Below are 26,705 nucleotides of genomic sequence, written 5' to 3'. Positions count from 1 at the left end.
CGTACCAAGCAGAGCATAAATAATAACCGTATTTCTGTTATTAAAGATAATAATCTGTAGTGTATATCCAATATGGAACCAGCCATATTTTTTAGGATGTAAACAGAATTATCTTTTGAGTACACACTTACAGGATAATTGATTCTTTTTATCAGAAAAGTTAAAAATTATTCGTGTATGAACTATTAAATCTTACATAATTCTAAAAAGTAATCATCTAATTTGTAATAATAAACCATTTGTCTCTTCAGGTGCGGTATGGGTCACTAAAATACAGAGTGAAGAAGAGACCGCAGGTGTATTTTTAGTCATGTACACTTCAAGCATCCCAAGACAAATTATGCTAAAGCACCAACCTTTTTTTCTAACATCATACATTCAGGATTTGTGCACTAAAATAATTCTTTAAATTGTGGCAGTGATAGGGTTTATTTTCATTAATTTAAATACTTTTTTATTTCTTTAATAATTACTTTCGAATGTTGACTACTAAAGGTAGTTATGCAAAATATGTGTGTATATATATGTCAGAAATAATAGAAAACTGTTATCTATTTTCAAATTCATCAAAAACATGGAGTGCCTGGGCTGTAAGAGGAAGCACAAACCCACAGTATACTTGAAAAGAGTCTTTTTATGGTTCAAGATACATCAGTCTTTGCGTTATTGTATTGTTTACCTCCATTTATGTCATAGCTATCACATGAGGATGGTAATTAAATAGGCCTCTAATGCAGCAGTGATAGCACAAGGCATAATGTGAGATAAGGTATGTTTTATATATTCTTTAAATTTTTACTTTTTTAATACTTTATAGTTTTTCCACCATCAGCTGAAAGTTTTCAAAACAAATATTTGAAAACCAGGTACCCACATAGCACTTTTGTTCGTGACTAGTTTTGCACACTTGAAAATTGTTTACTTATTTTATGACTGTACGTTTTAAGTTTTACGGACACTATCTTTATTATTTGTCATATTCTGACAAGTCAAATTTATGCCTTGAATTACATCATCTCTTTTCCTGTGGGTTTCATTCGCTAAATTTGTTTGATTTTAATAGTATAAAAATATAGCTAGTTGTTTGGTTCTAACTCTTCTTAATTATCTTCTTTACAGATAAGAAATTATTTAAGTGATTAACCAGTTTTATGTATTTTGGCTGTACGTTGTAGAGTTGAACTCGGCATGTTTTTATTAACACTGGTTACATTCTCAGATTTTAAAAGTGGTTGCTTTTGTGAAATAGAGTTAGAAACCAGTATGGCACTTAGGTCTTTTCTAATTCATGACAATATCCAGCAGCCAGTTTATTCACAAGCTTGGCACTTATATGTGCTGCTGATTTCTAAATCTGGCATTAACTAGAATAACTTGGATCACTTCTTTTCTGGCTAGAATAATTTCCTGGAGATAGTTGCCAGTGGAAAATGAGGATGTTGTTAATATCGCATATTAGAAGCTATTAGAATAGATATTAGAAAAATACCATTTTTTAATCCAAGATATTTTTGAATTACTAGACTGAGGCATTTTTAGGTTGCATTGATAGCTATGCATTATGAACTATAAGTCAATATAGTGGTGATGGTTTTAGTAGTCAGTAATGAAATTTGTACAATTATACTTCTCTAGGTAATCTACTTGATAAATCTACTTGTTTGTCCAAAAGTATAAAAACAGTGAGAAAGATTTGTAAGATCTTTGACTTTTCTACCTTTTAAGAAATGAAGCCAGCTGACAGTGTATATTCGGGACCTCCTCAAATTGGTGGGAGAGAACAGAATATTTACTCAGGAGCACCTTAGTGTAATTCAGACATTTCTCTTGATACAAGTCTTAAAATATTTCCTAGATTATCTCACATTCTTAATATGTAACACCAAGTAAAAATTCATTTCAATTTCTTTTCTCCCAGTTTATTTCTATGAGTATGTCCATCTACTTTACTAATTTTTAGCCTCTTAATTTCTGGAAAGACTCTTTGTGTTCAAAACTCCCATGAATTCTGATTATAAACTTTGAAAGCGTTTTATTTATATTACATGATCCTAGACTTATCAGTATAAATGCTATGTTCCATGTTTGTCTTTCCTGCATGAAGGCAGTGTCATCTCAAATTGCCTGACAATGTTATGAGAGTGACTTTGGATCAAAAACATTACCTGTGGGGGCTGATTTGCACTGTTATAATCATTTTGAAATCTAATTTCATTATCATACCTATTCATTAATCACAGTAAACTCATACTTTTCTAAATTGGAAGAATTATGAATCCCTCCACACTTCTAGAATCAAAACATTTCATCAAAGACAACACCAGTTTCAAAGAGGTAATGCAAGTCCTTGTGTTTAATTCTCTTCACACTTACAGTGCTTCCTCTGATATATTCTGCTGCTTATATCCTTATATGCAGTGATGTCATTTTGCTGTTGTTATTTTCTTACTCTCCTTTTCTTACATTTTGTAAATTTTGTTTCTTTTCTCATGTATTTTAGCATGCCCTTTCTTTTGAACTTTGTATAATAAGCTTATGAATTTTAGTTTCTTTTAAGGTACAGCAGGTCATTTTTTGTTTCTATGCTTTTGAGTCTGCAGCTTTTAAAAAAGGTATATTTGTCCCCAGACCACAGTGCCTTGCTTTCTCCACTACCACCACCTGGTGAACGGGCATCACATGCTGCACAAGCCTATTTTGGTAGCTGGTAAAGTTTATGCAGAAATTGTAGCCCTTTTATCGTATATGCATTCAACTTGTTCAATAATGTTAACTGTTTTCAGAGTTTACTTGCAAGTAAGAATTGTTCTATACTTTAATTTACCATATTTTTTCTGGTATAAAAATGAGCCAGAAGTAAGCCTGATTGCTAAGTATTTAATTATATAAACCCACCTAAGTCCTGCATAAGGTTTCCTCCATACATTTTACTATACATCTGGATTTGGCTAGCAAGTGATACTGCCAGCATTACTAATGATAAATACTTGACTACACAGATTGATGGAACAACACTGTTAGTGTTTTCAGGGAATTTACTCCATGTGTCACCACCAAAGATTTCTACAGTGTTACAACGTATGTAAATATTCCAAATTTCTGTGAGGCATTGGTTAGATAAATATATTGTTGTTTTTTTAATAACACAGTTTATGCTTCTGGAATGCTTGAACTTTTGTGTTGTTAAAAATAATTCAGTACTATCTTTAATATCGATAATTTGTATTTTTAATTGGAATGGACTAAATTTTTATTTTCATACTATCAGGAAACTTAAGGAGTTAATGTGTATTGGATAGCAATTTCCTGTTGTCTTCTGTGTGGGCTGATTGATTTGCAAGGCTAATAGGTAAATTTTGAGAAGGTCATTGTTAGTGTGATATGCAGCGTACGTTTCTTAGTAAACACCATTGAAGAGTAAAGCTTTCTGAAAAGAAAATACAGCTTTTCTCTCTACATGTTTTTAAGATAAAATCTTCTAAGGTATCCTACAGATATAATGTGTATTAATTCTTCAACCATTGACCATGAATTAACATTTTTTTCTAAAAACCTTTTAAATCTATGTACTTTAATAGTTAAGAGAAAGCAATTTTGCAAACTCTTTGTAAAGGCTATCTTTGTGCCTAATAGAGGGGTAACTTCACAAATGTATTTTTGAAAACTTTAATGTAAAATAAACGTTTTATTAGTGACAACTTATCTTTTTTTCTTGTGTCAGAGTATGTATGTTGGGTTCCATGAATTGATAATTATTTATTATTGTCTGTTTTGATTAAATAGTAGACAATATATGCACACACACTTAAGACTGCAAATGAGCCCTGGCTGGTGTGGCTCTTTGGATTGAGTGCCCGCCTGTAAACCAAAAGGTCACTGGTTCGATTCCCAGTCAGGGCACATTCCTCGGTTGCAGGCCAGGTCCCCACTTGGGGGCATGTGAGAGGCAGCCTATCGATATACCTATTACACATCAATGTTTCTGTGCTTGTCTTTCTCCCTCCCTTCCCCTCTTTCTAAAAATAAATAAAACCTTTTAAAGAAAATTACAAATGACAGAGCAAATTATAAAAATCATATACATTCTGGAATGTTTATCCATCGGATTGAGAGAAACACTGAATTGTTAAATTTGTATGTTGGAAAGGGAAGATATGAAAAAACAATTAGTAGAAAAACCTTAGCCGTCAATTTGTATTGGTTAGATGTCTCAGACATAAAATATAACACAAAGTTTTAGTTATCCTGGGGAATGTTCTGGGTTTCCATCTGTTGTAAAAATATAGGTCTGTTTGCCTCACTTTCCATTTAAGCTTTAGAGAAACCCTATTTTAAAAAATTTCTTGTGTTAACTTCATTTTGACATACAATATGTGATAAAGTTTCCAAATGGAATCATACTTTCATTTTTATTATGAGGTACATCCTTTTAATGACGCAAAGAAGTTAGAAATTTAAATAAAAATTCTAAAGAACATGTGGAAATATGAACTTTAGCATTTTCTAGTGTTTTATTCTCCCCTTAAGTGGTTTGCTTTCTTGGGAAAGACATTCATGGAATGAAAATCATGTCAGAGACTGATGCATTGTTCCCTGAAAAACATTCTGCCCTTTTACCTACCGATCAATATTCTAGCCTTAAAACACTCTCCTTATGATCTGGTTCTGGTAATGTTTTTTTAAATTGCTTTTTATAAGGTAATGCTCTGAATTGAAATTTCAAAGCATAAGATTGATAATTGTGTATAGCCTAGGCTACTAAAAGACTGCTCAATGAAAGCAGGAAACTCACCATATTTACCCTTTGCTTGCCTGGCAATCTCAAATTAAGGACAAGAGGGAGAAGAAAGAAAAAGGAGAGTATGGTATTTTGACATTATGTGCTAAACAAATTACCATCATTTTTTTTTCATACAAAAATATTCCTTGAGTGCCTACTGTGTACAGTAGCACTGGTATGTATCTGCATAATGCTTGTATCCAAGTAGGATAACATCACAGTTTGAGGAAAATAATCCTTGCTTTAATAAAACAAATTTACCATTACCGAATCTTTGGGTTATTTTACAATTATTAATGCTGGGATTTCTTCTTGGTTGTTGAATTATTTATTTAGTTTCTCTTAGAGCAATATTTTTTCTTTTAATCTTTGGATTCCTTCTTTCTCTTACCTACTTACTTCAGACATATTAGTAAGTTCTTTTGGCTCTCTCCAGACTGTATCCTGAATTTAACCGTTAAATTCACCTCTCCTCCAACTTCGCCTAACTTAAGCCATCATCATCTCTCATCTGGAGTACTCAGGGCATAACTTTACTTAAGTCAGAATTCCTTGAAACCTTACTACATTTTTAGTAGCCTTGCACATTTTTCAAGGTGACTCTCGACCTTGAGTCCCGTAGAACTGTCACACTTCCTTATCTCTTCAACTGGTGTCTTTGAGAAATGCAAAGAAAGAGGAGGTTGTGAAGAGTGAAGGAAGGGGAAAAACAGGAGCAGGTAGTTTTGTATATGATACTTAGAAGAGAAATTTTTCTCTCCCAAGTGTCATTAAATGCTGAAGTTTGGAAAAGTTGAGTGACAAGAGTTGATGAAGTGACAGGTTGGAGTATCTGGTTGAATTATGTTTTGACATGATGGTATCTCAAAATGCTGGAAAAGAATCTGCAATATATGTGGAGATTTTTTTCCCTTTTGGAGTCTTAGGCCAAATTTAAGTTACTCTAGATTTGAGCGCCAGGTATCAACAGTAGGTATCCACATTAGTCAGAATTCTCCAGAAAAGTGGAACCAGTGGGGTGCATGTGCCAGTGTCTACAGTAAGTCCTCACTTAACTCTGTCAATAGGTTCTTGGCAACTGCAACTTTAAGTAGAAGGATGTATAATGACATGAATTCTACCACAGGCAAATTGATAGAAACAAGAGTTAAGTTTTTATGGCATATTTCTGGTCACAAAAACATCACCAAACTTATGAATAAATACACAAAAATGCTTAATATTAAACATGGAAATAGGGCCCTGGCTGGTGTAGCTCAGTGGATTGAGTGCAGGCCTGTGAACCAAAGCATCACCGGTTTGATTCCCAGTCAGGGCACACGCCTGGGCTGCCGGCCATATCCCCAGTATGGGGTGTGCTAGTGGCCAACCATACATTGATGTTTTACTCCCTCTCTTTCTCACTCCCTTCCCCATGTCTCTAAAATAAATAAAATCTTTTAAAAAAAAAGATTTCAAACTTGATCTTAACAACACAAAATTAATCATTCTTTGGGTGGATGGGTTGTCTTTCAAATAAAACAGGAAAAACACACAAAAAAACATGGAAATAAATATGAGCTGTACATGCATTCAAGAAAGATCAATAATAAGTTTTTTTTTTTCAGCTTGCCAATTCCAATTCACAGTCACGTGTGGCTGAAGCCTGTTGTAGCAGCAGCCTGTTGTAGCAGCCCAGTGAGAGGGGAACCAGCCCTGGACAGGATGCCCTTCCATCACACACATGCTCACACCCACACTCACTGGGAAAAGCCAGTTAACCTCAAGTGCACAGCTTTGGGAGGTGGGAGGAAATCAGAGTCACCAGAGAAAACCCATGCATTCGTGGGAAGAACGTGCCAACGCCACACAGACAGTGGCCTCACAGAGAATCTGTTTTCCTCATTAAAATTACAAAAACACTTTGAAGAAAACGTTATTTGAGGACCTGCTATACACAGTCTCCCATTGCTTAACAAAATGGATACATTCTAAGAAATGCCTCCTTAGGCGATTTTACTGTTTTGTGGACATCACAGAGTGCGCTTGCAGAAACCTAGGTAGTATATATAGCCTATATGATATAGCCTGTTCCTCCTAGGCTACAAACCAGCATGTGTACAAAACATGAGATTAAATCAAACAAGACAATGATGCAATGAAGAGATGCAGTAAGCATGAGGTGTGTGAGGCTGCTGTTGGCATAACACAGCATACTGTTTTACAGCAAGCTTTTTTTACAAGCAGGGTACACACTAAAATTATAGTAAGTACATAAACCAGTAACAGTTGTTTGTTATCATCAAGTATTACATACTGTATATAATTGTGCTACCCTTTTATATGACTGGCTATGGAGTCACTAGGCAATAGGAATTTTCAGCTCTGCTATAATCTAATGGGCTATCTTTGTATATGTGTCCAGCATTGACCAAAACATCCTTATGCAATGCATGCCTGTAATATATGCATAAAGAGGGGTGGAAGGGAGATTGATTGATTGATTGATTTTAAGGAATTGACCCACGTAATTGTGGAGGCTGGCAAGTCCCACATTTGCAGGGCAACAGCTGACTCAAACAAGGGTTGAGATGTTGCGGTGCCAGCAGGAAGGTATTCTGCAGGCAGAATTCCCTCTTGCGGACTTAATTAGGCCCACCCACACTATGAAGGGTAATGTGTTTTACTAAAAGTCTACTTCTTTAAATGTTAACCTTATCTAAAAAAATACCTTACAGTAACATCTAGACTAATGTTTGATCAAATATCTTGAGTGCCATGGCCTACCTAGTTGACACCTAAAACCATTGCAGTCTCCTTAAAAATTAAGTTTGGAAGAAAACTCTGTTTACCCTGAAATACAAAGTTATTTGGCTATTTTGGTATATAGAAATTACAAATCTTGAATCTTACTGGTTTATCTTACAAAAAAGGGAATATTGCACATGATTTATTTGGAAGAGGAAGAACAGTGTAAGGCTTGTGATGCCCTTTGTATTCTGTTGTGGTAACTAACATTTGTGTATCAGCTGGTTGTCACACTTTGGAAAGAGGTATCATCCCCATTTTATAGATAGGCAAACCAAGACTCAATAGTGATTAACCTGGAAACCAGCCACAACAATTTTGAATTTAGACTCTTGTGTTGTTAATTCCATTACACTTAGTTATCTTGGCAATCAGAATATTTAAACAGCTAAACAAAGAAATTATTCTTACCAAATTCTTACCAAACATGTATTATACAAAAATTTTGGATTACTTATCAGAAGATTAAACAGTGAAGTTTTAAGTCATTTGAAGTTAGTAATAGATTTGGCTCCAAGAGTAGCTTCAGTAAGGAAAGGATGCTTTTAAAATAAGTAGGAAAATAAAGACAATTTATTATTAATTATTGGTTAAGACAAGCAGGAAGAGATATGAAGAGGGGATGTAGCTTAAGCAGGAGGAGCATCCTCTCCGGAAGCGCTTTCCTTCCTTCCTCGCCTTCCCACCAGCATTTGCTCCATGGCTTCCTCCCTTCAACCACACCTTGTAAACCCTTTTATATGCTCTGTTGACAAGAAGAATTTTTGTGTGTTGTTCTGTACTGGGTTTTAACTAATAAAACACACAAAGGGGGCCAAATGCCTTTTTACACAGGAGATGAACTTTATTCAGTATTTAAATTGAAAGCAAGTACAGTTAGGATATGTAGCAGGCGACAGTTTCCACATGTTCTGGGGAAGTGGAACTGTATTATTTCTAGTTTACAGCATGTGTAAAATTAAAGCTTGCAGGGGGCTCCCAGGGAGGTAAATTAGACAAAGAAGGAGAGACTTGGGGAACTCTTATTTTGCTGTATTCTGAGCAGATGCCTATAAAAAATAATTTTTAAAACATTTAATACTAAACAAGGTACAGAGAAGGTTGTGGTCTTTACTTCACAGTAACAAATTCCAAAATTAGTTTTGAAGGCTGAGGAGGTGGGAAAATCTTACTTTGTAACCTTAATAGAAAAAAAGCGTTTCAAAAAAGCTGGGTTGGGGGGAGGGAACTGTCATGAAAAGGATGTACCTCCCAAAGTGCAAAGTAAAATTGCATGAGATCTGGTTGATATTTGACCCGACAGTCTCAAAGCACATTAGACTGCAGCAAGTAATTGCTTCCTCATTTAGATTAGACAATGAGTTCTCTCTGCAAGCTGCTCTCCTCTAAATAGATTGTATAGAGTAATTGAAACAAGTTCTACTGGGAAGTGGAGTGACCCATTCCTCAAAGTGTGAGAGCAGAGCTATGGTAACCTCTTAAGCCTGGCCTTCATCCTGTTCCTATTTAGGGAATCCGCAGGGCAGCCAGCGTGAAGTGCAGTCTGCACTTCGCCAGCTTTATTGTTTAGACTTGAAGGGAAGGTCATATGCCCTCTTTGACAGAGAGGTTTATGGGCTCTCTCTAATTAGCAGCGCCCTCCACCAGACAGACTGTTGGCCATCTTCCAAGAACAGGGTTTGGTAGCGGCCACTGATGAAGGAGAAAACAAGGTTATTTACCCTGTGACTGTAATTCTTGGCACAAGTTCTCTCTTTACACTAAGACACGTTTTCCTTTTGTTCCAACTTGCCTTTGGAATTCTGAGTAGGGCGTTGAAGGAAATGCGACTATATATTTGGTAGTATAAGAATCCATATGTTAGCCTCACTTTTTTAAAAAACTGTTCTAAGCCTTCACAGTTCAACATCATTTTTTTAAGGCAACATATTCAGAGCGTTGCTTGTAAATGCAAATGCTTGAGCACAAGCCCACACACAACCTCAGAAAAGAAAGTTTAATTTGCAACATACATGAAATAACGGCAGTTTGTACGTTAAGACACTTAGAAATCCCAGCGGTAAAATGTGATTGGGTTTAGCTAGTACCAGAGTGTTAAAAGGGTACTGGGAATATATTTGGCTTGTCCTGTTCAGTCAGTTCCGTAGGATGGTGGGTTAAGTTGATAGAAATGCTTTCTGGTTGATTTAAACCAGATGCTCAGACTATTTTTGTCTTGTTTGCCCGCGCAGCACCACTGAAAAAGGCAATACTGCCCCCCTCGGCCGTCCGCCAAATGCAGGCGCAGGAGCCTCGTCTCCTGCTCTAGGGCCGGCCGTAAAAACCTTTCAAATCCCCATTATTATTCCAGGCACATTCCAAGGGGTTGAGTCACAGGGTTCGCTTGGCTTTTCTCCCGTCCCGAACTGCTTGTACCGGGAGGAACGACCTCCAACTTCAAAAAAGGAATCCATACTCGGTCAAAGAGCGCTTTAGGGCAAGCCCCAAATACAACCCTACCGTAACTTCTCCCCACACACCTGGGGTTTGCTGGCTGAACACCTGGGGCCCCACGATCAGAACTAGGGTCTCATGGTCAGAACATAGGGGCTTTTCTGTGGGGAGTCCCGTAGGGCTGCTCTGTTGTTTTCCCTGCAGGTTTGAGAATCTCCAAGGCCTATTCGGCTGCGGGGCAGGAGCTAGGACGGAAACTTTTCGTTTGGGCGGTGTGTCCGGGAGCGCTGGAAGGCCAAGATGGGGTACCCTGGGGGGCTGAGGTTCCGCGGGCTTTTAAGTCAGCTCTCAGGAAAACCTCTCAGCCCCTCCCACACACCCGCACAGACTCGCTGGCCCTCCGGCTATGGGCGGGGGAGCGCGCACTTCGAGCGGCCCTAGAGACACATCTGGAAGAGTAACCCCCGCACCCAGCTATTTAATGGGCAAGGGGAACCCAAGAATCCGAAGGGCATGGCTACGGCGGCTGTGGCTCCTGCCTGCAGCCCACAGTAGGGGTCTAGACTTCAGAGACTACTCGAAGGCTCGAAGAGGACCGGCCAGGACAGGGCTTGGGGGTGGTGCGGGTAGGGCTCTAGTCGGGTTGGGGGACCGTGTTGGGCTGTTGGAGCCTAGTTAGGGAACCGGAGGAGGGGTGTTGGGATGATAAAGGCTGGAGAAGGGATGGGGGAGGGGTGGGAGAGACGGTTGGGGGTGCTAGGGCCTGGTAAGAGCCTCGCCTCGCCACCTCACTGAGTCTGGCCCACTACGCGGGACTTTACAATCCAAGTCCCCAGGGAGGTGGTAATGTGGCGGGCAGGGAGAGACAGGCGGTCTCGTTCGGGTTGGGGGCGGGGCGCGCTGATCGGGCTAGGGTTAGTGGGCGGGATTCCCCGCCCTCCCTCTGGCCCCCGGGCTCCAGTACCGAGGAGCCACTGGCTCCGCACTCCCTGCACCTTCTAGGGGCCGGAGACTCGTTAATCCTGAGGCCTTCCTCGTCTTTCCCTCTCTGCTCACTCCTTCCTTAACCTTGAGAGAGAGAAGCAGCGTAGGCCCTCTAGCCTTTCTCCAAAACTTGAGCCCGTCGGAGAAACCTGTGTAGCAACGGCGGGCGCGCCCTTTGGACCTTGCTTTGCGTGCAGGAATTTGACCTCTCGTTAGGCATCAGTGTTTGCCAAGGAGTCGGCTGTTTTCGAAGAGCCTGTGTCTATTGGATGACCCGATCAGAACGAATCGTTTACAGCTGAATTGTATAACCGAGACGAGGCAGACCGTGTTCTTACCTAAAAATTGTCCTTCATCCAAGTTGTCCTTTGATTTTTATCTCATGGTGTCAACACCAGGTCATCACACAAATGTTTTGTGACAATTTCCCCCCAATATCTTTAAACAAAGCAAAGAAAAAATCACAACCGACAGGGAAATGTTAAAAGATAATTCGTCCTTTTTCATCTAACAGTCCCAGTCATCATATATTCTCCACCAAAATAAAATAAGGAACTCTACAGCTTTCTTTAACTCATGGGATATCTCTCCTGTTAGAGGCAAAATGCATGAATGGGGCCTGACCCCACCTTAATCACCAGCTGAAAGGAAACAATCTTTAGTGTTTCCTCTCCCAAAGACATGCTGGGCTTCATTGAGGACAAAAGAATAGAGGTTACCCCAAACACTACTCGGAGTACACTTTACTAGCTCTTCTATCGCTTATGTCTGTGACCTGTGGCAACTTACTCTACCTCTTGGTGCCTGGTGCCTCAGTTTCACCATTTTAAAATATAACTGTATCTGTGTCCTGGGGTGGTGTGTAAGGATTAAGGATTAATGGGATAATGTAAACCAAGTGCATCACACAAAGCCTGCTGCAGAGCAAAAACTCAATAATTATTATTATTAATGGCAGTAGGCTCTGTTTGTCACTAAAATAAATGTGAACATGGGCAGTTGGAAAAGACCCCCTCCAGAGTTCACCCCTTTAAGAGTATGAGTTTTTACATCTATTGAACAAGCAAATCCTGCAACCCTGGTCACGTCTCCAAATCTATACCCTTCGAAAGTTTTCAGTCTAATTAGAGGAAAGTGGATGAAATGATAATGATGCATAGGCTTTCCTCATAATGTAACTTTTTTTTAAATAAAATGCATTTGACTTCTAGGTTTCCCATTATAACCACTCCCAGAGAAGATTACTCTTCTTTGAGAAAATTTCACTAGGGTGATGGTAATGTATCAACAGATGGGTGCAAAAAAAATTTCTTTCTTTACCTCCTCTTCCTTTTTCTGCACATCACCCTCTCCTTTTGCTAATTATAGAGGAATCTAACTAGGGCAGCCTCTGTATCAAGTAAAAATGTGGGAACTTAGAAATGCACATAAAATGTAATTCTGAGAAAGTCAAGGCTATTGTGTACACATGGCAGCTGCTGGAACTTTATTGTAAGTCTTACATTTTCCAGGCTCAGTTTCCTCCACTTTAAAGTAAAGGGGTTAGGCTGGCTTTTTTTTCCTTCACAGACACTTTGGTTTGTTAAGGTAGCTCTGTCCAGGTACTATTTCTTGTCTACACCAGGGTTTGCAGGGATAAGAAATGGACTTTGAACAGCTTTGGGCTCTCAAACGATCATCATCAGATGCCAAGGCTAACACAGGACCTCACATCAGTCCCAAAGAACAGTTCATTCCTGAACAACACGAGGGTTAGTGGTGTGAACCCTTGCCCTCAGATTGGGAAAATCTATGTAACTTATGATTCTGCAGTCATCCCTTTGCATATGCAGATTCAGCCAACCAACCACAGATTGAACATAGTATTTTTGATCTTGAATTGGGAATGTGAAAATACTGTTTCCGTAAGGGGTTGGTTGAATCCACAGAGGCAAATCCAGCCAAATGAAAGGGCCCACTGTGTTTGTTGAAAAAAATTAATGTATAAGTGGACTTGTGCTATTCAAACCTGTGTTATTCAAGAACGAGCTGTATAAAGCAAGGTAAATTACTTATAACCAGGTAAATGCTAACATATTTCTATGTGTATAATGGATATATTCATATCATATACATTGGCATGTGTACTTTAAATATATGAGGTACATTTGTATTTATATATAGTACATCCACAATATAGATTCTATATACACACAGATCCTTCCTTTGGTAAGTCTTTCCACCATCTGCACAAAAGGTAGAATTTTCTTCCTCTGGGCATGACTGGTCTTACTTTTCAGCAGAAGGGCTTAGATGGGAAGGTAGGTGTCCATAATTCTGACTGGATGAGAGAAGTGTGCCCTCTTGTGGGTCTCCTGTCATGTTAACTAGAAAGTCCCCCAAGAAAGGAGGATGGTGGTAGCCCTTATAGTCAGGGCCCTAACCCCATTTTACCTTAAAATGTCTCCCATGCAATTTCCCCTCATCATCTTACTTGAGAAATATTTTCCAAATAATAATGTGCCCTCCCTTCCCATCACCCTAGAACCCTCTCCCTCATGCCCTACTTCCAATCCATCAGCCCTCCTGTTAGCTCTAATTATAGCTGTGGATATGAATGTAGATGTAGATGTGTCCCAAACCCCACCCCCTTTTTCTACATTTTGCACTAGCAACTAGTCCAATCATAATCATTTCTTGGCAAGCCCGCTGCAACAGGCTTCTAATTATTCATTCTGCTATCACTCCTTCACCCTGCATTTCATTCTCTACGTAGCAGCCAAAGTAGCCCTTTTTAAAATATAAATGAAATGAGTTCACTCTCCTATCACAAGATTCTCTAGTAGTCCCCCATCAACACTTGGAATAAAACCCATACACCTAACCATGGCTCATGTGGTTTGACTCTTGTCTAATTCTCTCACCTCATTTCTGTCACGTTCTTCTTTGCTCATTCCTGTTTAGGCACACCAGCCTTCTCACTGTCCTCAGAAAATGTTAAGCAGTCTCTTATTTGGGTCTTGGCATTTGCTGTTTGCCCTGCCTTCAATCCCCAGATCTTCTCCTGGTTTCTCATAATTCATTCAGATCTCTTCTCAAATGTCACCTCAGAAAGAATCTCTGATGATCTCATATGAATGATATAGATACAACATCACCATAGCTGTTCTCTAACAGGTTGCCCTGGTTTGTTATCATATCTCTTATCAAATCTCTTAAAATTGTATTTGACTATTTTCCCACGTCTAGAATGTAGCTAGAAGGTAGGTTCTGTGAGGGACTTGGTTGGTGTTGTTCAACAAAACATCTCCAGTCTCAAACAGTGTTTGTGCCCTGACTGGTGTGGCTCGGTTGGCTGGGCATTGTCCCAAAAAGCAAAGGTTGCCGGTTCAATTCCAGGTCAGGGCCCATGCTTGGGTTGTGGCCGTTCCCGGTTGGGATGTGTGCTAGAGGCAACCAATCAATGTTTCTGTCTTACCTTGATGTTTCTCTTTGTTTCTCCCTCCCTACCCTTCTCTCTAAAAAATAAATAAAATCTTAAAACACTGCTTGTCTTATAAAAGGCACATAATCAATAATTGCTGAATGGATGGGTAAAAAGAGTCTCCACTCTGAAAAGCAAAGGGGAAACAAGGTATCCTTCAGTATAAACTCAAGTAAATGTCATGCTCTCCCAGTAGCATGAGGTTATTCCTGATTGGTTCCTGCCCCCAGATGGATCTTGGCTATTGGAAAGAAGTTTAATTTACATGCATATACGTATGTGAATCAAACTACATTCACTCAGTGGGGGAGGTGACTGGGAGAGAGAAATGGTGAGAGAAAACAGTGTAAATAGCATGATAATTCTGTTTACTATTTTACTCAGAAAGTGTATGTACTGAAATAAACATGAGACATGAATCTGCTTTCTTCAGTTACTCTGTTTGTCTGTGCTCTTCATATTGTGATCTGTGTGTCATGCTGGGTGTTGAAAGATGCTGACTGTTTGAACAGCATGGCCTGCAAATGTAAGGCAGTTGGAAAATGAGCTTGAATCCTCAATATACCACAGTAATGTGTGACCTTGGGCAAGTTACTTACTCCTTTGGTACCCCAGTTTCCTCTTCTGTGACAGGGGCCAATAATAATGCATCCTTATAAGGATATTATAAGGATTACATAATTAATGTTTGCAAAGTACTCAGGCAGCCCTGGCTGGGTAGCTCAGCTGGCTGCAGTGTCGTCCCTGCAACACCAGAGTTGCATGTTTGACCCCAGCTCAGGGCACGTATAAGGGGTAGTGAGAAGTGTGTGGATGGGTGGAACAGCAGGCAACATTTCTCTCTCTTTCTCCACCCCCCTTTCTCTCTCTCTCAAATCAATAAAACATATTAAAGTTCTCAGAATAGTATTTGGAACATAGTAAGATATGTGTAAGTATTTTTGAAAGAAACATTTAACACATTAGACTGTCCTTGGTTTTCCCCTTTCTCAGTGACTTTATAAGCTAAGATACTACTCCATTGTGATTGGCACTGGAGATTTCATTATGGTTTCAGTCCACGGATTTTAGTTTTAGCACCAAGCACGATAATTGTCTCACAGCTGTTTCTACTGCAGCATCTACACTGAGGCATAAATTTCATTTAGGCCAAAGTAGCTATAACTTTGTGAAAGAAATTGTTCCTTCAAGGAATCACCTACTCTATTATAGTTGAACAAAAGATGTTCCTTACTTTTTAGTGTTGTAAGTTTTTCTTGGCCAGCTTTTCTATAACATAATAGTGTTTTTTGGTAGTGAAGTGTCAGTCAGCTCTACAGAAAAATAAATATTGGTGTTTTTCCTAAACCTGTGTGCCAAGTCATCCCTGAACCAGAGGAATTGAGCCAGATCATCTCTGGAGGGCTCATTAGCTCTCCTTTTTCATGCTTTTCATGAAAATGAAAATAGCTTAGAAATGAAGTTCAGGACTTAGCACTGTGTTAACTGTGTCTGGTTGTCCTGTGAATCATGGACAATTGAGATGGTTTAAGCTCCACTGTGTCATCTGGAACAGACTAAATTCACGCCAGAGTAAACAAGAATAAAATATGTTTGAACTGTAGACACTCTGTCAGTACCCGTTTAGGCTCAATATTTTACTGCTCTAGACACTCTGTCAGTACCCATTTAGGCTCAATATTTTACTACTCTCTCCAGGGCCTTGACCACTCATTCATACATATCTGCCTTAGAACCTCTTAAGAAAGAACTGGAAACCTCCATGCTAATGTTTGGTATAATTTCCTTGAACTTATCCTACATGTGATATATTAATAAACATACCCCTGTATGGTACCATTGTTCACGCATTCATTCATTCAGTGAACATTGACTGAAGTCTTAATATGTGCTAGGAATTGTACTAGTGCCAGCCACCAAACTGGTGCCAAGACTACCTTCTAAATATCCTTTTAATTTTGTTCTTGTCTCCACTCAACCCCCTTGTCACTATTTTTGGTAAAGGTGGGCTAAGCCCAGCTGCTATAGAAAGCAGAGCATGAGACTCTGTATTTATGGGGTGCCAGCCTAGAATGGTGAGAGTGGTGGCGGGAAGGAAAGACGTGACTAAGGCAGGCAAGGGAAGATGTGACTCAGGGAGATGCACTGTGTTACCACACCGGTACCGTTGTGCAATATCATGACAAATCACTCCAGCAGGCATGGGACTTCTCTGAAAGGGTTACATCTCGGACTAGTCCACAACAGAGAGAACAGAGGAGAAATACATCTGCTGACATCTCTCTTGGCTCCATTTGCTATTGGTGAAGGTTTATCTCCCAGAAAGCTAAACGTCCCCAAACTTGTCGGTTGTAGCATATGGCCACTTGGTGGCTCTCAGGAGGGCAGATCCTATGTCCAAACTGTGGTACTTCATACAACTTCAAAAGTAAAACAGCAACTTGGCACCGATGAGTCTCTGACCTAGAGAGAGAGAAGGAGGAGGAGGCAGTTAGGGGCTCTGAGAAGGTACACAAGGTGTGTGTCTCATATAAGCAAAGGCTTCATAATTTTTTCTCCAGATTCTTACAACTGCCTAAGTGGGCTTTGTACCAATCACACCCTCTAACCCATTCTTCATGCTGTACCTAAAGCAGTCTTTCAGACTCAAATCTTTCACTAGCTCTCCTTAAATTCTCTAAAATATTCCATCCTTATCCCATAGCATGTCAGACTCCACAGTCTCCCCTTGCCTGCTTTTCGGTTTTCTTGTCAAAGAGAATTTTTTTGCCAATACAATCATATGCTCATTCCTCTCAAGCTCCTTGTTAGCATTTGTTGGCTTTTATTTTCTGACTAAAAAATTAACACACTCACTATAGAAAATTTGGAAAATACAAAAATACAGAAAAGGCATAAAAATCAATTACCTTGAGGAGAAAACTCTTGTTAACATTTTGGAGTACATTCTAGTCATACTTTTTTCTATGTGTATATACACATTTTTTAAATCTCAGAGGCATATATTAAATAAAAATTTTACTTCAAGAACTACTTCATTGAAGTTTATATTTAACCAAAAGTCCACGTCGAGACCACCCAAATGCTTCAGTTTGATGACATGCACTTTACTGCAGTATTTCATTGCTTTGGTTTATTTCCTGAACTGTTACTTAAACGTGCATTGAAAATGTATGTTTATATTTCAGAAATATAGCACGTAGAAAAGCCCTCTGTAAACATAATCCTTTCTCAATATATTTTCCTTCTCTTAAATAAAACAGCTTAATAGATCATCTAAAAATCATAAATGCAACTATTAGCTTTTGTTTTACTATATTGAGAGATAATTTCAGATAATTATAATAAGCTGCTTTCCACATATCATAGCCTAAAACTAGATACAAAATTTGCCCTATAATGAAGGCTTGACAAAAAGTTATTTTATGATTCTATAAATACAAATATATTTTTACTCTTGTTACTATTAATAAATTGACATAGTAATATCACAAATTGCTACTTTCTCCCAACTTGTGAAGTATGGACTTTCCATAAGTAGGTGATAAAATTGTTGTGTGTTAAAAATAAATAAATAACATGGTCGAGATTTTGAAAACAAGAACAGAGAAAGTGATCTTTAAAAGCCATTCTTATTAAAATTGCATCAACATTTCTAAACAAAAATAAAGCTACTAAATAGTGAATGCTTACATATTCACATAAGTTTTAAAAGTCTGAAGTTTAACAAACAGTGAAATCAGGTTAAATCCATGTAAGTGTTATGAAAACTCCTGCATCAGGGTACTGTCAGAGAAACTGACTCTATACCACCCTAACTTCTCTCAAAATTATTTTGAATCACGATTTCAGTTAGATAAAACCTTTATGGTGCAGATAACATCACACAAAATGATGTTAGAAAGGCGTTGTTATAATTCTGGATATTAGGGCATTTCACTATTTAGTCTTTTTTAAATGACAGGAAGTTCTTATTCCTTGAGAAAATATTAACACAATCATAAATGAAAGGCATCTTTTGTCTAATGATTTACTAGAAAACCACTTATGGTTCATTAGATAAGCACTCAAATATTTTACTTAAGACAATTAGAAAAAACCTGCCCTGGCTGGCGTAGCTCAGTGGATTGAGCGCGGGCTGCAAACCAAAATGTCGCAGGTTCAATTCCCAGCCAGGGTACATGCCTGGGTTGCAGGCCATAGCCCCCAGCAACCACACATTGATGTTTCTCTCTCTCTCTCTCTCTCTCTCTCTCTCTCTCTCTCTCCATCCCTTCTCTCTCTAAAAATAAATAAAAATAAAATCTTTTTTAAAAAAAGAAAAAAACCTGCATGTTGGCCATGTTTCATTTTATACATTATTTTCTTCTCTTAGGCCTTCAATTAAAGGGTATAAATCATAGACACCAAAGCATATTCTTAACTCATATTCTAATTATATGTAAAGGATTCAAGCTGAACAGAAGTAATTATTTTTAAAATCTGTTTTCAGAAGTTTATCTTTTTAAAGATATAATCTGATTTACATTAACCAACAGTTTAATTTAAACAATATTTTATAGTTATAAAAGCAGATTTTAATTTTGTCCCATGTTTTTACAAAAAACAAGGTTCTGAAGTACAAACTGAATCTAAGTTAACATTCATGAAAACTCAGATATTCTATCAACTTTCAGCCCAATGTAAAGTAAAACCATAGTTATACATAAACAATTCAAAATTAGAGCTTACAGTGGAGATGTTAATGAGTCATAACTTCTATATCTATAATAATGGGTTCTACCAAACTTCCCATGAGATACAACAGATGACAAAACTAACATGATCAGAGCTATAAATAAGGAATACATTGTCTACTATAAAACATAGCAAGGCCAGAATATTAATGCTGTTGAAAGTGGATAGGATTTGAAGTAAACATCTCTGAAACATAGAATATAAGCAGACCACAAAAAAAAACCATGGGGCTCTTTATACTTATTTATAAATCTATGTTTTTAATAACTATTTTTAAAAGGAAAATATCTCTTTCTACACTGCAATAGACAGTGATTTTTTCCCTCACTTCCCTGACTACTGTGCAATTTTTAAACCATCTTCCCGACTGGTATTATCTCATCATGATTTCTCCCTGAAGTCCACCTGTCATAATTTCAGCAGCCTTTTGTGCTTTAATGGTCTTGCAGAGTTCCTTCCTCCTCTTCCCAACCCAGGCAAGAGGAAGGGGAGGGGATGGACTGCCAGCCTGCCACTGTCTGCAGTGTTCTGTCCTCTGTTGGCTGGAGCAGCGGGAGGGCATGCTTAAAATTGCCTGTTTCCCACCAGCCACATGCAGGGCTTGAGAAACTGGACTCCTGACTGCCAATCCTAGGCCATTAGTTCTAAGCTACATGGTGCTAATGCAGTTTCTCCTACCTTGCAGCTTCCCTCTGCTTATTTCCAGAGGTGGCAGCCACTAACCCCAAGGTTCTCAGTCTCACCCGAACCTGCATGGAGGTTTCTACCACTTCCACACACAGACTTCACCCCAGGATGGGTCAAGTGTGGACACCAGCATCCGGTCTCCTTCCTGAATCTTTTTCTTTTACCTCTTCTTTCCTTTCTTCTTTCCCTTCCTGAAACTGAAACCTTGTCTAAACTTTCTCTTTTTTGGCTGGAAGGCACTGCGCTTACATCATATCCTACTGTGCAAGGTGACATTTGCCCTTCCTCTTCCCTGGGGCCATAAAGGTAGACTGAATGACAACTTATGGGAGAAATAAAAAAAGTACATGGGTTCAGTATTTTCTAGATAATCCTCATTATTCTACGGTAAATGATATCCATCAATGCTGATTAAGTTTCTTACCTGTGACCTATCTTCATGCTACAATGTTCTGGTTGAGGTCCCAGAAAACAGACTCTAAGATGGAAACTTTCGTGTAAGAAGATTCTGAGGATGAGTGCTCTTAGGAAGGGTGTCTGCAAGGGAGTGAAGGAAACAAGAGTAGGCAGAGACAGGTTGAACTGAGAAACCTTGTAACAGAGGGCTCAGCCAATCTCATTAAGAATCCCAGAGTTGAGATGGCCCTTCGTATTTTTCCCAAACTGAGGCAAGAGGGCCTGTCCTTCATAGCCCCGAACTGACAGTCCATGACTGTGTGCTGCCTCCTGGGAAGGGGACGAGACCTTGGATGAGGCAGCTGCTTTCAGCTGCAAGGGTTTCTCTAGAGCAGCGACTGTCACCCACTGTGTAGTGGCAGGCACACTGGTGGGCTGCAAAAATTTTTAAAACATGTACTGCTTGAGTATTTATTCAGGGGCATTGACCTCATTTTCCTTAGAGTGTCAAATAAAAAAAAATGACAACAGACAACAATAGCTGCCCTGTGTGAATAAAGCAAAATTATACCTTTCTTTTTTGTCAGATCAGCAAAAAAACATATAATTTGATGTGCTGCAGAATTTTAGTAATTAGATTATGTGTACCATGAGAGTGAAAAAAATAAAATAAAAGGTTGAAAATCTCTGCCCTAGAGGGACTAAGATGAGAACTGTCACCTGAGGAGCCCAGGCAGCTGGGCTTGGGTTGCATCACAGCATCCACTGTATTTTACCAAAACTGAGCTTGCTACCTTCCTGTTATTCATAAGTTTATGCACTGGAACCTGGAATGCAGGGAGAGTAATTAGATTAGGTTCCTAGAGACAAATAAGTGACTGAGATATTTTACTTCATTTGGCCTGCAAAATAATTCTGTCTGGTATTTCTTGTTAACTTCCTGTTATGAATGGACAAGGCTACTGAAATTGGGAAAGTTTAAAGGATTCCTCCACGTATTTAAAATCAGCAAATTGTAGAACAAGGATTCACACGATCTAACTCCAAGTCTGTGCTTTTCATGTCTCACACACTGACATGATCTGGTCAAAATCTCTCGGAGTAAAGGAATTTCAATACCGGAAGAGACTTCAGAAAACAGTCCTCCTATTTGCTCATTTCTCAGAGAGGTAAATTGGTAAACTGTTCAAGGAGATGAGGCTGCTGAATAATCTCTCTGGTTCTCAGTTTTCTTATCTGTTCTATGGGATGAGCAGCACACCTACAGAGTGGTTTTAAGATTAGAATGCAATAATGGATGCAAAATAAACTTGAAACTGATTTAAATGGTGCAGGATTGTCAATGTTTATCCATTTTGACCCTACCTGGTGGGTAAGAAGGGACACCCAACTGTTAACAACAGCCCATTCAGGCTAATACTGCAGTGTAACATTTTAAGTTTTGGGAGTGCTTGTATAGAAAATAAGTTCATGATTTAACAAATTCTGTTAGTTTGGATTCCTGTTAAAAGGTGGACAATTTTCCATGAAAACAAAAGCAAAAAAAACCCCTAAAACACTGACTTTCTAGCAGGTTTTGATTAGCAGTTACATCTGGGATGTACTTGCTGTGAATAGTTCTTACTGATACTCAGAATTCAAAATTGCATAACTTCCTATTCTCAGATAAATAAAAGCACAGCCTGGTGTGTTTTGGTGGAAAGGAAACACCAGAGTTCCTTCCTTTGAACTTTGTAATTACTTGTAACATAAAAAAAAAAGATCCAACATAATTTTGTGTTTTCTTTTGTCATGGAGGCTAGGTTCCTAAAACACCACAGTTTAACAATTTAGGTTATGTGGCTTCTTTGTCTGCAAATAATCACAATTTCTGCTGTATCAGTTCCTTAGCATGGAGTTTGGGATTGAAAAGAGTCTGTGAGTTGATTGCTTGGCTGTTTCTCTTCTGGAAAACTCACAGTAAATTTATTTTCCATGTTTTGAAACATCACAAAATGGAAAGTACAAGTCATAAGGTTGTTCATAACAACAACAATGCTATCTTTTTAGAGGACAAAATGGACGTTATCTATTGCTGCCTAGAAGTCACCCTAAAACTTAACATAATAATCATGTATTATCTTTCACAGTTTCTCTGCATTAGGAATTCTAGAGCAGTTTGGACAGGTGGTTCTGGCCTGGGGTTTCTCATGAGGTTGTAGTCAGATGTCAGCAGAAGCCTTGTAAAGGCTTAGCTGAGGCTTGAGTACACACATCCAAGAGGGCTCACTCACATAGCTGGCAAGGTGGTGGTAATTGTTAGTGGGAAATCTCTGTTCTTTTTCACATGAGCTCTCCAAAGCCACTTGGTGTTCTCAAAATATGTCAGCTGGCTTCCCCCAGAGTGAGCAATCCAAGAGAACAAAGTGAAGCTGCAATCTCACTATGACCTAGCCTTAGAAGTCAACTCTTAATAATTACCATCACCCTTCAGCCCTGATTCAGTGTGGAAGGAGATTACACTAAGACATAAATAAAAGGAGGTGAGAATCATTGAGGGCCATCTTGGAGGAGTAGTCAGCTAATGTGTGAATTCCAGTCATTTAAATTATCATGAATCAAACATGCAGTGAGAGAAGTCTGACAGCTCTCTTCACCTTCCTCCAGGGCAAGAGAAATGCCGTGACAGCTAGGAGAGATTCAATATAAAAAATCCAAATCCTCCGGGACATTGACACAGCACTCAAAGCCTCAATCAGAGATGAGTCAGTGGTCCATCTGGTTGCCTCCTCCACCTTCTGAAACCATTTTCAGCCCTCAGAATCCCAAGCCAAGTATTAAATTTGTTGTGTTGTTTACTTACGTATTTGAATTAACATTTATTTTTAAAGTATATATTTTTTAATTGATTTGAGAGAAAGGGAGAAACATTGAGTTGTTTTTTCACCCACCTGTACGGGGGTGATCTAACTGCAACCTCAGTGTATTGGAACCACACTCTAATGAACTGAGTCACCCAGCCTGGGCAAGTTGTTGTGAAACTTACAGGCAAGTAGATACAGCCCTGGCTGGGTGTCTAAGTTGGTTGGAGCATCATCCCATACACCAAAAGGCTGTGGATTCGATTCCTGCTTGGGGCATATACCTACGTTGCATGCAGGTTTGTCCCTGGTCTGGGTGGGTACAGGAGGCAACCATCGATGTTTCTCTCTTTCTCTCTCTCTCTCTGAAAAATCAATAATGTGAAAGAAAGAAAAGAAAAAGGAAAGAAGGAAGGAAGAAAAGTAGGCACAGCCAGCAATGGGAAAGATCGATTGTGGTGTCTACACTTCAGGCTCTCAGGCATGAGAAACTCTCCCTTCCCCCCTAATATCTCAACTCTCCCAGAGCCATCATGCCATTACTACACCTTTTGTAAAAGGATTTGAGTGGGTGCTGAGAAGTCTAAACATATGACTCCACCACCAAATTCCAACTCTAATCTCCAGTTGGATGGCTAATAGGTATCTTCAATATATCATGTCTAAAATAGAATCCTTAATATATACCCCTGTAATACTCAAAGCCTGTTCTTCTCAATCTTGATAAATGTTACCCACCAACACCAACCAATCAGCAGCTCAAGTAAATGACTTTTTTTTTAAGATTTTATTTATTTATTTTTAGAGAGGGAAGGGAAGGGAGGGGAAGAGAGAGAGAGAGAGAGAGGGAGAGAGAGAGAGAAACATCAATGTTCGGTTGCTGGGGGTTATGGCCTGCAACCCAGGAATGTACCCTGGCTGGGAATCGAACCTGGGACACTTTGGTTCCCAGCCCGCGCTCAATCCACTGAGCTACGCCAGCCAGGGCGTAAATGACTTAAATAATGTCTTGATTCCTATTTTTCAACCCTTTAATATAATTCATTAGTACATTTTAGTAATTCTCCTCCAAAATCTATCTCAAATTCTTCCACTCTTTTCCATCTCTACCACCATCACCACCACAACCCTAAACTAAGTCACTGCCATCTATTGAATGAAGCAAGAGTCTTAACAGGGTATCATTTTTTACTCTTTGAGTTCTCCCTTTCCATTTTCCATTCAACAAGCAGTGTGGGGTCCCAAGAAACCAGAAGACAGCCCCATGTCACTGAATCCCTGGGATGTGAGTATTAGAGAGAGACCGCCTCCTTTCCCATTTTAACCAAAGAGGCCTCAAGGGAGCACCACCAACATCTACATCATCTTTTTCCTTGTACTCTCATTTAGACCTGAAAATGGGCATGTACACACATTCTGTTTAGACAGGATCACTGTAATGCAAATCTGTGAGCTTAGAACATTGAGGCAGATTTACTCACAATGTACACATTACAATATTCATCACAACTTTTTGTTGCCCTACAGTTTACAGTATGTGGTAAGAAGACATGCATGGATAAAATTTGCAGGCCATCAACCTTTTCAACAAGCCAACCTTAAACCCCAAGGTGATAGAAACCAGTGGTAGAATAAGGTTGAAGGTGAGGGTGAGAATCAATCTATAGCACTTTAAGTAAAAAAGAAAGGCAAGTTCTGAGTGTGTCTTGTATGATAAATAAAGAAACCTCATGAAAATGATGATAGATGTGGATCTTTAGTCAAACATAAATGGCCTGTCCTTTTAAAATAGATTTAGGGCCATCTCAGTTTTTGCTTATTGTTCTTGGGGGGTACAATGCCAGAGGTTATCTTGACCAAGACAAAAGTCATATGAATCATGAAAAGCTCACCAAGTATGTTCACCTTACAGAGGAAATGACATATATAGTAACTGAGAGGGGAAACTAAAAGCTCCTGATGAAATACAAATCTCTCAGGCCTTTCTTATTTCACTATTTGGAGTTCAAAAAAGATATCGATGGTTGAATTATTTTTGCAGAGATTGTGTACACAATTAGAAATTATATTTTTCTTATAACTAAAAATGAGAAATATTCTTTAAAAATGAAAAAGTCTGACATTAGGACCAGCTCTTTTGACTATACTCATAATGAAACTTTCATCAGGTGGAATAAATTTAAACTAAATTCACACTAAATGATTCATAAGATTGCCCTTACATTTTCCCCTCCAAATTTTGAATTTCCCGCCTTGAGCACTAAGAAAAGTCATTAAAGTTGTTACCAAAGATTAATCCAAGTAAGAGTATGATTCAGGGTTGCTGAAAATACTTTTTTTTTCTGCTTGTGCTCTATCTGTGTTTATTCACTGTCCTATGTAAAAATGTGCACTGTAGTGTACTTTTTAAATAGCCTTTAATTGTTCATGTAAATTCTAGTATAATAAAATGAAGAAATGATTATTTACCATAAGCTAGTAATGATGCCAACTCCCAAAGCGAAATCAACATCAGAGATTTTCAGTCCTAGTTTCAAACACTGTGAATATTATCTACAACTATATCCAGGTATATTATAGAATAAGATTCCCCAAATATTTTGATTTTGCTTTAATCTTGGAGCCCTTTAAAACATTTATGAAGAAGGTGAGAGTCTTCAATTTGAATAAATAGTAACATTATTTGAACCTATCAATATATTAGGGCATCATAGAGCCATGCAATGAAAGGGAAGAATCCCCATTTACTGCACTTTGGCTTTAGTTGATAAAGTTGGGAAATCTAAAAGAAGGCCCAAAGAATAAGAAGGCTAGGTTTCTTTCAGCCCCACTTCTGTCACTTTCTCACTGGGTGTCCCATGTATATTACAAGACACTGACCACCTGTGAGGTTTATTTTGTCTTTTCAAAACAGAAAGAATGCTGCTGACCTCCCATAGATGCTTAGAAACTTAAGTGAGATAATGAATGTGACAGCACACTGTCCTGTTCAAATATAAGACATCTTAATCTCTTTATGTGAGGATGGATATTTGGAGATAGATGCTACCTATTAAATAAAATATAGCACTAGATTTTAAGAACAAATGCATAGTTGAAAACATCTTCTCAGTCTTTAATCTTTTTAAAAAGATTTTTCTTATTTATTTTTAGAAAGAGGTTAAGGGAGGGAGTCAGAGGGGGAGAGAAATATCAAGGTGTGGTTGCCTCTCACATACCCCTTATTGGGGACCTGGCCCGCAACCCAGGCATGTGCCCTGACTGGGAATTGAACCTGTGACCCTTTGGTTCACAGACCTGCGCTCAATCCACTGAACTGCACCAGCCAGAGCTCAAGTCTTTATATCCTAAGTCAAGCATTAATGAGTGAATTAACTCTTTGAAAAATTATAGAAGGAAAACATGATTCAAAAATTCAAGAAAAAGAAACATCTTAGGACAGATTAATTAGAGAATATTAAAAAATTTATATAAAAATGAGGGCAATTCATTGGACATTGAAATTGACTCTTTAAACAGAAATCAAAGAAGTGTCTGAGCATTCCATAAAATGGTGCACCTTGGAATGTTTTAATAAGTGAAAGGAAAACTGACAACC

At 38.6% G+C, this 26,705-nt stretch overlaps 1 protein-coding gene and 1 long non-coding RNA gene across 3 annotated transcripts in view; one reads left to right on the top strand and one right to left on the bottom strand.

The window, feature by feature from the left end:
- The window catches only part of REEP3 (receptor accessory protein 3), a 79,180-nt gene extending 75,482 nt beyond the window's left edge, over window positions 1-3,698 (top strand). For both annotated transcript variants that reach the window (XR_004903414.1, XM_036026901.1), the window contains exon 8: window positions 252-3,698. Coding sequence is in view for 1 of the 2 variants with exons in the window: in XM_036026901.1 (XP_035882794.1) it covers window positions 252-308 (57 nt within the window). In the remaining variant the exon portion in view is untranslated. The remainder of the gene's footprint in view (window positions 1-251) is intronic.
- Window positions 1,913-21,910, bottom strand: LOC118500830. Its single transcript, XR_004903415.1, has 3 exons — window positions 21,898-21,910; window positions 18,805-18,815; window positions 1,913-1,982 (listed from the first exon to the last, which is right to left on the bottom strand). It is a non-coding gene; the product is annotated as an uncharacterized LOC118500830 (long non-coding RNA).
- Between the last annotated feature and the right edge of the window lie 4,795 nt (window positions 21,911-26,705).

The sequence above is a fragment of the Phyllostomus discolor genome, chromosome 5, assembly GCF_004126475.2.
Source record: "Phyllostomus discolor isolate MPI-MPIP mPhyDis1 chromosome 5, mPhyDis1.pri.v3, whole genome shotgun sequence".
NCBI lineage: Eukaryota > Metazoa > Chordata > Mammalia > Chiroptera > Phyllostomidae > Phyllostomus > Phyllostomus discolor.
Note: the sequence above shows the minus strand (reverse complement) of the source record. Positions and strands in the feature narration are given on the sequence as shown.